At 41.3% G+C, this 13,653-nt stretch overlaps 1 protein-coding gene across 1 annotated transcript in view; it reads right to left on the reverse strand.

The window, feature by feature from the left end:
• The window catches only part of LOC133949828 (glucosidase 2 subunit beta-like), a 107,315-nt gene that overhangs the window by 69,827 nt on the left and 23,835 nt on the right, over window positions 1–13,653 (reverse strand). Inside the window, exon 9 of the mRNA XM_062383839.1 lies at window positions 1,167–1,253. Within this exon, the coding sequence (XP_062239823.1) occupies window positions 1,167–1,253 (87 nt within the window). The remainder of the gene's footprint in view (window positions 1–1,166; window positions 1,254–13,653) is intronic.

The following is a 13,653-nucleotide window of genomic DNA, read 5'->3' on the forward strand; positions in this document are numbered from 1 at the left end:
TTTCCTTATAATTCACATTCTATGATGGAGCAACACGGAGATAAGCCAGGCGAACGGTGAAATCTAATCTGAACCCCAATGTTTTTTGTCTATGGAAATGGCTGGCGTCTTATCGGCAGAGTGGGTTATTTGAGCAGATTCTCGCTGTGGCTTAGCGAAGGGACTCAATCACTGCTGCCTGCCGATAGGCCTCACTTTCGTCCTTCTCCCTCTCTCATCTTTTTATCTGGAGGAGCGGAAATGAAAGGATGCTATCTCGCGCTCTCTACGTCCCCGGTTCAGGAGATGGAGAGAGACGCGGACATTTTCTGTTAGGCCTTAGCCGTCTGATGAAAAACATTGGGTTTGTAAATCTGTGCTCCGAATGAAATACGCCGACAGTTTAGGGGCTCTAAATTAACTCGGGCTCAAGAAAGGTATTATGCTGTAATTTGTGGTGAGGCTGTCATGGCGGGATGCAACCATGAGATAAATCTAACCACATTCTGATGACTAGAGGAACATCAGCGTATAAAATCAACTACAGCTGCATTTACAACGTCTGAGTAAACAAGCTTTGCACATTTCGGTTAAAGGAAAACAAATGTTCCGCATTTTGTTCTTATCTCAGGTTTTTCTTGTCCCTACATTGGTCCTGCAGGATATTACACACAGGAGAATACAGGATTGGTTACGTCTGTCCCAGCATCTTAAAAGGGGCCAAATGGTACAAAGAGCCTACAGCCATGATGACCACTCTCTTAGTCATAGTAAAATGGGGACTGAATGGCCGAATAGACAGTAAAGCTGAAGTTTGTAGATTTATGTTCATAAACCAGAGTATAAGTAAGGACTAAAACGGTGGAGGGACGGAATATGTACGCATCGGTACAAGTATAAAAGAATCTGTGAGAAATGACACCTGAGCTCATTCCTGGAGAAGCAAGTTCCAACATGCGTAAGATCCACAAATAGTCACTTCTCTGTGTCACCAAGGTTCCTGCACCGAGTGAATATTTAACGTGCAGGCAATGAATTCTACTTTGCCAGTTTCTGGGGTAACTGGGACAAACTCCGGGAGATATAAAGGGAATGAAGTATGTGAATGAAGAATACAGCTGGCTAGAAAAATGGGGGGAAGGCACAGAAAGAAGCAGGTGGTGGAAATGAAGAATAATGTATCTCACCTTGACACTGTCTCCTTTTGTCAGGATGTCCCAGAGTGTGTGTTGAAACTCAGCTACATCCATGTGAAAGTCTCCTCCCAACAAAGCCTGAGGAAATAAAGTAAAATACTTTTTTCAAATCACAGTCAAATTAACATTGTTAATGAGCAGCAGAAAAATAATTAATCGCTTTTTCAAATGGCATATGTACTAGAAGTATTAGAGGCCATATTGAAAGGGGGGGGGAATCTGGGTCAAAGAGAAGAAAGATGTAATTTAATGAGAGAAAATTGACATATTTCAAGAAAATTAACAAATAATGAGCAAGGACAACGTTGTGCAACAGACATCCACTTCTTATGGATCCTTAATCTTAATTACCAGTCGCATTGACTCTTGAGAGTCAGCAAAAGGCTGATCTTCTGATATCTCCCTTCTATAATGATGCGTAGCCTAATATTACAACTATGTTTTTGCAATATTATATCCTTTTAACATTATATTACAATTGTTTGGCAATGATTACAATTTCATTGTCGCAATAGTGCAACCTTATTCTCAAAATACTCTGTCTTTACTTTTACAAAATGTAAAGAAAAGTCTAAAAACTGTATTCCTTTATTCTCAAAATATTATAACTTTATTAACTAAACATAAGTAGGGGCCTCAACTCTCGCCATACTGCGCCTTTACTTTCTTATGCCTTTATTCTATCAAATATTAGCCCTGTGATATAATGATTTTATTCTTGTAATATTACAAAGAAGAGGAGGAAGATGCATTATCTGGCCATAATGCACCTTCATGCTGGTTGCCGACCGCCAATAAACCGCCCAAAGAAGAAGAAGAAAAGCTAGTGTGTTTTTTTTTCTACATTTAAGTGGCCTTAATGCTCCATTATGAGAAATGTGCAAATGGAGAATTAATATAACATGAGCCCAATGACCGCCCAGAGGCTTTATATCTTCACAGGCACTCAACATACAATGTGTTTTCTTCTCTGGTAAATTCTTTATACAACCTAATACATAGCCGGCACCACAAGTGTTCAAGTCTGGTCAAAAGCAAATGATATCACAGGATGCACACAGGCTCACAATCTCACATCTATTGCTGAGTGCCTGCTGGCCCCACAGGTATGGACTTAGAAAAAGTGCATTACATAACTGATAATGAACTGCGCATCATCCATCTCCCATTCAGCTCACCTCGCAATAATCCCCGCTGCCATATCTGCTTATCTATTCCAGTCACTCTCTCATTAAATCAGCTTTCACAGCCAAACGGAAGAAGTTTACTGCTTATAGAAGTCAAATGCCATTCATCACGGAGAAGGCTGTACTTATACAGATATACTGCATGTTTTAATTCACTGAGGGACAAACACATCATTCCTACTATCTGAATAAACATAGACCCTTGCTTGGAGGAAAAAGGAAGGGAGGGACGGACGACCAAATTAATCTGCACCCTTTGCCAGCTGAAATTGAAGTCAGTGAGGCGGTGTGCACCACTGGATGCCGATCAGTCACAGGCTCTTGTGCAAGGCCTAAAGAAGCCGAATGTGATGCCGCTGCACATTGGGAGGTACAGAATGAGGACGGAGGGGTGGAAGATGGTGCAGCTTTCAGTGTTTATTCATCTGAAACAGTGTCCCCTGGAAGCAATTTTGGCAGCGATGTATCGCAGCAGGCGATGACCTTTAGATACCATGCACAATTAAACTAAGCTAATAAACACGACTGCGGACCTGGACACTTGGACTGGAAGGCAGGTGCCGTGAATCACCTTGGACGTGAGCGAGCTCTTTTGTGCTTAGTTGGTCTTTTCAAACTGAAAAGTGTTTGTTTGAAACATCTTTCAGAAAGATGCCAAGAGCACCGGGGGGAAATGAGCTGAATGGGAGTTTTGTTTGAGAACGAAGTTGCTTTGACCTTTGTTGAAGAAGTTTGGTCAGATAGATACTGTGGTAGAGCTGAAACAATGATTACCATTATTTAGTTGGTTTTATCATCACTCAATTATCTAGTGATACATAATTTACTGGATCCATCTTCTCATATGGATTTGCTGTTTTTAGCCGTTATAGATCACAAAGAACAAATAAATGCAGCTTTAAGCGGAGACCAGTGATTAAATCTGCCATTTAGATATTCATTTTTTTAATATTCTAACCCTATAGCAAAGTCTGTCCTTCCATAGAAATCATGTCACAGAAGTATAAGCACTTTTATACACTCTGCTGTGGAAAAACTCTTAAGTCGGTACCCTGTGTTTGAACTGCAATTTATGAGATCCGACTCCTGCCATGTAAAAAAATCCACCAGCGGTTCTGACAAATAAGCTCTACATTTGATTTGGTCGAACTTATGCGAGGGGCTGATGGAACAGTATGCAAAGATATTGCCTTACAGAGGGGAGAGGAGAGCGGGAACGATCAAATAACATGGTTACATACTGTGCTATGTTATTTGATAGATCCGGCTTGTTCCAGAAGCACAGTTCTACAAATACCACTTATTTGCACCTGGCAAGAGAATATTAGGTTTCTAGTCACAGTTATGAAATGTATCACCTTGCAAATATATGGAAACAGAGCACAAACAAAAAGATGAGACAGCTATTACCACGAACCCACACGAATGAAAATATTACAACTCCCACGCAGTATTTAAGCACAGAGAGCATGTGTGCTCATATTGAATGCACATATACATGGGCAGAGAGTCACATATGTAATAAAGCGTTCAGCCGTTTTTTGTCGGTTTTCCTCATCTACGCATCTCTGGCATTCAGTTCGGTCTTTTATCCTTTTGCTCAGTCAAGTACCCAGAGACAAACACAGCAGCACAGCGTGTTGTACAGAGAGGAAAGTGCTCTTCTTTCAGGCCCTCTGACAGACAAGGACGGGAACATCGACCAAAATAATAGAAGTCAGGGGGAGATTTCCCATGATGGCAAGAACACTGGTCATCTAAGCCGCTACTGAATGGTACACACTGTACGATACACCCTCGGGGCCAAAGGTCCGATTCGAGGCACAGATGGCTTTCACTGAAACCTTCGCCGGGTAATTTCATCTGAGAACAAGTTTAATTTGGTGATGAGAGATTATTCATGCAAATTTTAAATGATTGCCTCACACAGCTCTGTGGAAATTACAGTATCCAGGACCGGAATTTAACCATCTTTTTAGAGTAGCAGTCAAGTGAAAGACAAAGTAAAATGTGCAGCAGGTATATTTCTGACAGAAGAAAATAAAGAAACTTCTTTGTGTTTCTCCCTCAATGTCCGTGAACGTAGAAGTGGAACCAGGGGAGAATGATACCAGATAACTGAGGGAGGAGATGACAGGCTTTTCGTACAACAACTTATTATTAAACTGTAACTGGCACGAGGGAGCGTTTCACAAACTAAATATATGTTTAGAGTAATTGTGACTTAAGCATCAAATGATGCATCCCTGAAGCTGATAAGCCGCAAAATAATCTTGTAATGTACTGAGCTGATTAGACCACCTGAAGCAAAGTAATTAAGTAAAGCAAACTCAAACTAAATACCAAGGTAAACTGCTGCTTGTGTCTTAATGTTATAAACACTGTGAACTCAGTGGAAGTCAAACTGTGATTCACAGAAATTAGACTCATGCAATTCCTGTGAATGTCCCCTGAACCAAACCAATAAGGATTCAATCAATGCAAAGTACATTGCTGACATTTTCGGAAATATTTCAAAACATCTTTGTGTTTCTTTTTGGTACAAGTGTTAATCATTCGAACAAACAGTACTAAAACAATTAGTTGCTTAACTTAACTGTCAAGCAAGAATTCATATATTCTCTGGTTACAGATTCAGAAATTTGAGATTTCACTTAGGGCTGGGCAACAAATCAATAATTAATCATTATCAATAGCAATATAACAAAAGACTAATATATAACAATATAATGTGGACGTATATACATAGTTGATTTACATAAATATTGTTTGGTTTTATCCTTCTGTTATAGTAAAATCAGTGAAATGCAATGGAGGGGCACCACATACCCTGCACCAACATTAGGGAATTATTTATATACTATCTTTATCTCACAACAGTTTTATATTAATACCACTTTTTTACTCTGAACTTATGTTCTTAGGTTCGAATAAAAAAGATCTTTGAAAAAGTCTACCATCAAATTAATCATAATGTTTCATAACCCAAATGTTCCCAGTGGGTTATGATATTCATTTAACTGAAATAGATTCATCATCACCTGAAAGTTCAGTTATACAATCCACCTATGAGCAGAAATGCAGCAGGCAAGTTTAAAGCAAAGCTCAGTGTCAGCCTTTAATGATGTAAGCATCAGGTGTCGTTGTGAGATTTCTTAACCGAGTTAATGAACAGTGGCTCTTAAGATAAAAGCAAGAGAAAACAGGCACATGGATCGATATATAGCATCGCATCAGTCTATATTTTGCTCAGTATCCGGGCCCAGGGAACATTTCATAAAGGCCATAGGGTTGGCTTATCACAGAGCTAAATGCCAATGTAATTATTAGTGTCTGAAGATAGTGGAAAGGGAAGCACATCCTGCGGCAGTACACCATATTTAATTAATAAATGTCACTCTGCAGAGGGAGTGAGGGAGAGTGCGTGAGAAAAGAGAAGGAAGCAGGGAGGGAAGGAGGGAGAGTCAGAGTGACAACAATACTGATCCTGACTTTAGTACACAGGCGCACAACCACACCCGGAACAAGCAGAAATACACACACAAACACAGGAGGTCGAGCTTGCACAAGCAGCTGAAGACGAGTACAATCAGGTTCTTGGATTACTGCTTCTTTCTCTAAAATATTCAACAATAGGGATACAGGGATGACAGCAATTACATGATCCCGTCTCAAATTACAACACCACAATTTAGCTCCAAGCAAACGGTGTCTGATGCTCTTATAACACACAGTAAATGAAGGGTGAGGACGCTGTGTCATTGGTCTGGAAAGGTTATGTTAGACTTTAACGAAATAGTGGGTTCTAATATGTATTGATGACCACAATCATAACCCGAACCAAGTCCTTCAACCCATGAAGGCTATACCTCAATGATGGAAGTTGCAAGAATAGAAACTGAAAACTGTTGACAGGGAACATTTGGTTGAATTGTTTTTGTATTTTTTAAATAAATGAACTGGATTTATAAAGTGCTTTATGAGTTCTAGAATTAATCACAGTCACCCATCCTTTCCCAAGGAGACTTTGGAATGCAGATTGGAGGAGCTGGGGATCGAACCAACAACCTGGTCAGTGGACTACCCATTTGGCTTGTACCTTTGTTTGATTACAAACAAATTGACAGGGCAATATGTACCTAACTTGGAATACTGTGTGAAACATAACGCTGCTTGAATTATATGTTTCAGTCAACATAATGAGGAGATGTTAACATCTGGAAAGTCACAAAGTAATACTGGCTGACATTAAGGCAACTCACCGCCCTTGTTCTGTTAAGGGAAAGGTTGTGGTGAACGTGTCATCTCAAAAAAGGCCACAGTGTCGAGAACAGAGACACACGGACGGGTTTACGGGTTTAATCTATAAATAAATATCACTGACTGTAACCTTTTCTTGTGCTTTTGTTGGCGATACCTAACCGCAATGAAAGTCAGGATTCGTATCCTGGTCTTCCCATGCTCAGTTCTCCCTGTCCACCTCTTAACAGTTAGCATGTGGTGAATGCAGTTCCTGCTGTGGAAGAAAACATCGCCAGCCTGCATGATTTAGTCGACAGTTTCTCATCGGATCATAATTGGGAAAACAAATTAGTCTTGTATAAATCTAATTTCAGGGGGAGCAGGTTGAAATGCTTTTATTATCATTTATTCTTTCATATTAATTCATGGGAGAAAATGGTGGAAAGTTTCCAATTATGGAATTCTTGCCTTTGATGTGTGATTGACAGCTTCATTACATAGCGAGTTAAACTTGAAAGAATGCCGTAATAATAGCGACGGAACATTATAGTGGAACCCTGGCCATTTAGCTCTTTTTTTAAATCATTGAAAGCAACTAATTCCAGCTGATAATGAAAAATGAATAATTGCATCCAGCGCACATTTCAGCGTGGCGTCAAAACCAATTGGGTTTGGTAAACAAAAAAGTATACAGTGATAATTTATTTGAAAAAAAGGAGCCAGAGTCTGCCTGGTAGCCATTGGGGGGCAGCTACGTCTTGCTGATACACGTGTCTAACCAATCATGAGTTCCGTCTAAGCTGTCAATCATACTGTCTCACACTGTTTTTATAGCATTGAAGTAGAAATAAAAAACTGTGGGAAATGAACGGTTCGACAAACTATAAGAATGACCAAAACCATCTTTGAGAGAAATATATCTGACGTGTACTTTGACTTTGGTTTGGCCCATGTCCCATCCACTAACATGGAGAAGGCGTGGTTTGTGACCTATATTTAGGGGGCAATCGTGACGCTATGCCTTCAGTTTTATAAACAGTCTATGAAAAGATTAGAGTAAAGATAAAAATGATTTGAGAGGCTACTACAGATCTAAAAAGGATTTTAAAAATGTCTGATACAGAAAAGCAGTTTCGTCGTTTTTGGGCTTTTCTTATCAGCATCAAAGATTTCTGGTGTCTGACTTTACTAACATGAATCAGACACTAGAGAGGTGCACACTCATGCCACTTTTGTTGAATAGCACAAGTCTGAGTCTCGTCTCACTTTGGTGGAGGTCGGAGGGGTCAGGTGTCCTGTCTCTTTGCTTTTCCTGCTGTCAGGGAGTCTGCACACGACAGGCAGCTTGTCACACAGGACGCAAGCTCCCATGAAGCCCCCATGCTGCTCTTTCGCTCCTTGCCCCCCCCACATCTTCGAGTGCTACTTGAGTCATGACTACACCTGGGACCCTCTTGCCTCGGTGCCATTTCTGTCATTGGATCAGCTGCTGACTCCAGCCCTATATCTCTTGTCTTTTGTTCTCTGCCCACGTGTTAACTCTGAACTGCCTGGAGAAGAGAAAGAGGAGATGAGGCGGCTATGAAAAAAAAACTAGATCAAGGTCCTGGAAAACTGCAAAAAATACTGAATAAGATGTCTCTAAATGTTTCTTATGCAACAATTTCTATCCCTCTCTCACATTTCTTCTGAAGGCGACACTCCTCGGCATACAGAAGTGGGTATTCTTGTTTGGAAACAATAGCAGGCGGGCTTCGGAGGCAACTGTTAAGCTATTGCAAAGCAGATGCTTTTTTCTCTCGCCAATCAATTTAACACCTACACCTCCCCTCTCCTCCTTCATGCTGGCTTTGGCTCATCAGTTATTTAAATGGCACAAGACATTGTCGCATTGTTCTTTTGACTTGCTCGGAGGACAAGAAATGTCTCTGCTGAAGTAACAGCCCTATCAAGCCTGAAACGCCAATAGGTTGGGTCAGCACAGACAAAAAAAATAGGAAGCGCTGCACGACAGCATATAACAAAACACAATAACACACTGGCGCAGTATGAGAAGACTCTGGTTCCTCATACTTTGTAGAGGCAATTATATTTCAGAGTCTGTAAAAACAGGATGAAGACTTGGGAAACAACTGTTTCCCCCTCTCTTCTGAATTTTGTGCTAGACTGAATTGCAAGGCAAAAGCCATCTGTGTCTGACTCTTATCCCTGGCTTCTCCAGAGCCTGGATGAGCCTGAGCCAGCAAATGTCAGTCGGATAAAACCAAGCCTGACAGACAGACACAGGAGTTTTGTCATTCCGTGTGTCATCCCTTTGCTAGCAAGCCCAATCTTTGCCGGTCTCAAAAGCCCAGAGATGATGGGAGGGGGAAGAAACATTCTCAGGGTGAACGTCATGTTGTGTAACTCCTCCAAGTGCCACAGTAGCTGAAACGGCGAGGACGTGCACTATTGTGGTGCCCCTGCGGCCTTTAAGAGCTTTCATTATTGTCTTATGTGCTGTGCGGCGGGGTCACCATGGAAACACAAAACACATTAAGCGTTTCCCCCACAAAGGACATCAGGGTCTTCAACAAGATGTTCTTTCAGGAGCCACAGTGGGTCAGAGGATGTTTGATGTGACTTGAAATTCAAAGAAGATCCTGAAATCTGCAGACAAATGCCATTAAAGTTAGGATTTAATGGAAGTGTGATGTTTTAGACAAAAGAAAGATGTAACTATACTGAAGGTCTGGACAAAAAGCAATTGTAAAAATATAACTATTGCTTGCTACTGTTGTTTAGAAGTATGTTTTCTAAATGATTTACCTTTAGATGTGTTTATAAACTTTAACTATGTCTTTTATATAATATATTTACTTGTTGAGTCAGCCATTGCTGCCCTGTACTGACATGACCTTCCCATTCATGAGGGATTCAAATGTAAGGTCTCCATATATTCCAAGTTACTCTCACATCCACATCACTCTTCTAAAGAAACAGAGGTCTCTTATTGTGAAGCAGTCACAGGAAATGAAAAAATGCATTTGTCACCAAAACAATACGACAGCCTACAACTTCTCTGCAAACAAACTCACCCCCTGCTCGTGGTACTGACCTTTTCTGTGAGTGGGAAATTTGCTTCACTGACTGCAGGATTTATTAAATTGCAATTATATATGACTGACTTTACATTTTGAAAATTGAGCTTGTTTGGCTGCTGCTGTTGGCGTGTCAGGAAACACAGCAGATACTGGTCGACAAGCATTTGCTGAAGAATCAAAGCACATTTGTTGTTACCATAAGTAACCACAGCTTAAGGATTTTGAATTTATTCTTGTGGTCCTGACTGTAACTGTATTATCACCCATCCAACAACACTTCAGAAAATGCATGTAGATAAAATAAGCAACGTATCTGGCTCTGCCATTAGCCTAAGTAAAGAATAATCGGTCTAAAATGTTCCAGAGATTTTCAGCAACGACTCCCACTGCTCAAACATGCTTTCTGTTCTGGTGATGCAGTGTAAGATCGCTGATCAATGCATTCACTTGGGAAGCAGAAGCATAGATTGTCCCATTGCACAGTGTGTACCCTGTTCTCGGGAGCTGCACTTACACGGGTGCAACATCAATAGTATTTGTCAAGTGGTTGAAACTGATAAGGCAAACGATTGCCTTAAGCTTGCTTTAAGGCTTTTTTGTTAGTACAGCTTGTAAGACAGAGACTTTTTTTCAGCGATGGAGTCAAAGCGATGCAAACACAGCGATGTGATTCAACTTCAGAAAAGGTCTGATGCTGTGTTTTGATCCAAACACATATTCTATTTTTGTATTTTTCATTGTGTCAAGTTAAATTATGTGTGAAAATAAAATAAACAACAGTCATAGATCAAGAAGACACCTCTTGATATGAGACACCTCTGTCAGGACTTGTTGGAGGAGCAGAAGACAATGCTCTTCGCTCGGCTCCTTCCCTCCACTTGCCTTTGACCTCCCACTGGTTCCATTACCTGTGCCACCCGCGCGACCTCGAGCGCATCCAATCTCGGCGGTTACGTAACAAGAGATGAGTGCGGGGAAGATTAGAGGCGCGGAGGAAAGGAGGAAGAGCAAGGCAAGAGATTGAGGAGCGTCAGGTGTGCAGCATGAAACAAATAAAAAGAAAGTCTTTCACAGATACCACCCAAATCATTCGCTGCACCCCCACCCCACCCTCCTCCTCCTCCTCCTCCTCCTCCTCCGCCGCCGCCTCCCTTCACTCTCCTCCTGTCTCAAAAGAACATGACACATTACAGCGTTTTTTTGCAGGTCAGTTTTTCTGTACGCCGCCTCGACAAAACCGCATATCACTCCACCTCTGGTTTCAGCCTGTCATTTCACATTATATAATTTGAAAGCACTGGGAAGTAAAAACATGAAGCGTGTTATGGGCCTTGAGGTGCTGGGGAGAGGGGGTGCACAGACAACGCCTTTTTTACCATCTACCCCTTATACACCCAGCAGGCTTTTAACACAAGACTATAATCTTGTTGGAATATATGGCTGCTAGTGTTCAATACCACATTTCGGCTCGCCTGCACACAAGCCTCACTCCAACATTGGTTAGTGAGGTGTAAGCTTGTGTACAGTTTACCTTAACCATAGCATAAACCCGCAAACAAACACAGCGTGCCATGTGCAAGCCTGTGCAGAAGCTATAAAGAAACATCGTGGCCTACATCTATTTCATACAGTCAGTTAAATAAGACTGGAATCCTAAGTACAGCTTAGGTCTGCAGTTTTGAAACTTCTAGGTTACTCCTGGTGACGCAACAGTGTACAGTGCTTCCCCCCCAAAGAAAAGAAGAAGTCATTTCAGATAGTTAAATAATAAAATAGAATCTGTTCTGGTAGTCACATGCAGACCCCAGAAGTCTCCTCGGAACACACACCTTAAATCCTAGAGTCACTGCGAGCTTTCGAAGCCGCTCTACAAATGCAGGAAAAAGGAAATTCTTGGCAGCAGATGAGGATTGTTCATTTCTGAGGAGGGATCTCTCTCTCTCTCTTTCTCTCTCTCTCTCTCTCTCTCTCTCTCTTTCTCTCTCTCTTTCTCTCTCTCTTTCTCGTTTGAGGGAGCGAGGCAGGAAAGCAGCTCCAGAGGCCCTGCCCATGACAAAACAAAGAGATTAAATGACCTGTGAATGTGACTTTCCATTTTTTTCCCTCCATTAGCTCGCATTCAACTTAGAGGCCTGCTGCCCCCTTCTGGAGGCTGGCGAGTAAAAAAAAAAAAATAACAAGCCACAACACAATTTTCAAATCTAAACCACTCAAACACTCTCTGGTCACTAATGTCCTGCACCTTAAGTCAACATCTTATTTCTTGCCTTCGAGATGAAAAAAAACCCACCCTCATATCATCCAAAAAAGAAAAATATAAATATCTCCGCCCCCCCACCCTCGAAAGTAAGATTTCACCGTTGGCAAGGGCCAAATGTCAACCAGCTCAAACAGATGGTGTGAAGAGCCGGGCAGAGTCGCTGACCTTGCCTGGCCGTGACTCAGGGTGGGCAGCAACAGGCGGCCACATGTTTGAATTCTGTGTACGTATGTTGTGAATATATCTTGACAGAAATTGAGGGTAGTCGCAAAAAACAGAGGTGAAGTCAAAACTGGTCTGTTTGCTTTTTGGGCATTAATATTATAGCATCTACAAACCCAGGGGATCATTTAAAAATAATAATAATGGCCACACGGTGAAAAACCAGATGTGTTTCACAGCACGGGCAATCCAACAACTGGATTCAAATAAGAAAATGACTTCAACACAGTTTCCTTTTCTATCAAATTATGGAAAAAGAGTATTTAGTTTGATATAGGAGTCATACCGGTGATATAACATTAACAGGATTTCTTGAAGATAGTTGTAAGATGCCAAAGAATTCATTATAATGACCCACTGCACCACTACCTCCCAACTGCACTACAGCAGCTCCACCGTCTTCATTTCTGCCTTGTTACCAACCAATGTCAGCTCCTCTACTGTGTATAGGAACCCCTCGGGTATAGCCAATATTATTAAACTGTGAAACAAGCAATAATTTCATACCCACCAGCAAGTTGTTATTGGGAATTCCCAACCGTTCATGCACCTACAGCAATGTTGTTCATCTGCAGACTTTTAGAAAAGTGAAATTTCCCCCAAACTTCTCTTGCTGAGAGTTGCTGGAACACCCAATGTTCTTGCACCTCTCGGTGTCGATAAGAAAAGATAAGTTAGCCTTTTTTCCTTTTTTTAATCAGGGGATTTCTTGCATTCTCTCGCTGAAGAGAAAAACATATTCTATGCTCAGGCTCTTTTCCTTTCTGGTAGACTTGGTAAGGGGCTTTGAAGGAAGGGAGGCGGGTGGGTAGTAGATGGATAAGTGAAATTCACCTCTGCACAAATGCCTATTTCTTGAGAAAAGGCAATTTCCTGCAGCTCTGTTCATCGCTACAGTCCAAGCTCGGTCACACGTCACTGCTTCTGGGGATGTTTTGTCCTATGGTTAATATCAAGAGAGAGGACAGGCCGCTCGTTGCAGGATGCTGATTTAGTACAACTGTTGTGGTTTGGGCACTGAAATGATCTGTATTCAGGTCTGTGTTTAACATACTGTAAAAGGTCTATGGCACTATTTATTTATTTTACTTGACAGTGACAAGACATTCTTTGTGGATGCCGATTATTATCTTCTAAATGTGAGTGAACTTGACTCTACATTTACAGTGGTTTCTACAGGAATGGAGGACTATAACATAATGATAGAATACTGAGGGAGCGCCACTTCAGAATATCCATTTTCCCTCCCGAGTGGAGTGCCTCCTTTGATCATCAAATTGTTCTCCTGAAAATCCTCTCTGTTCTTGAATTATCTGGGCCGCTGAAGTGGAAACTGAATTTTCTGTGGAGGCCAAAGCTTCTTAAGAGAAAGGAAAAGACGAAGGGAAACTCATAAAAAAGGTGTGAAAATGACACAAATTGAATAAGCGTGCAAAAAAATAGATTTACTCGCGAGTGGGACCGAAGTAAAGTAATCAAGCTCT

The sequence above is a fragment of the Platichthys flesus genome, chromosome 24, assembly GCF_949316205.1.
Source record: "Platichthys flesus chromosome 24, fPlaFle2.1, whole genome shotgun sequence".
NCBI classification, from domain to species: domain Eukaryota; kingdom Metazoa; phylum Chordata; class Actinopteri; order Pleuronectiformes; family Pleuronectidae; genus Platichthys; species Platichthys flesus.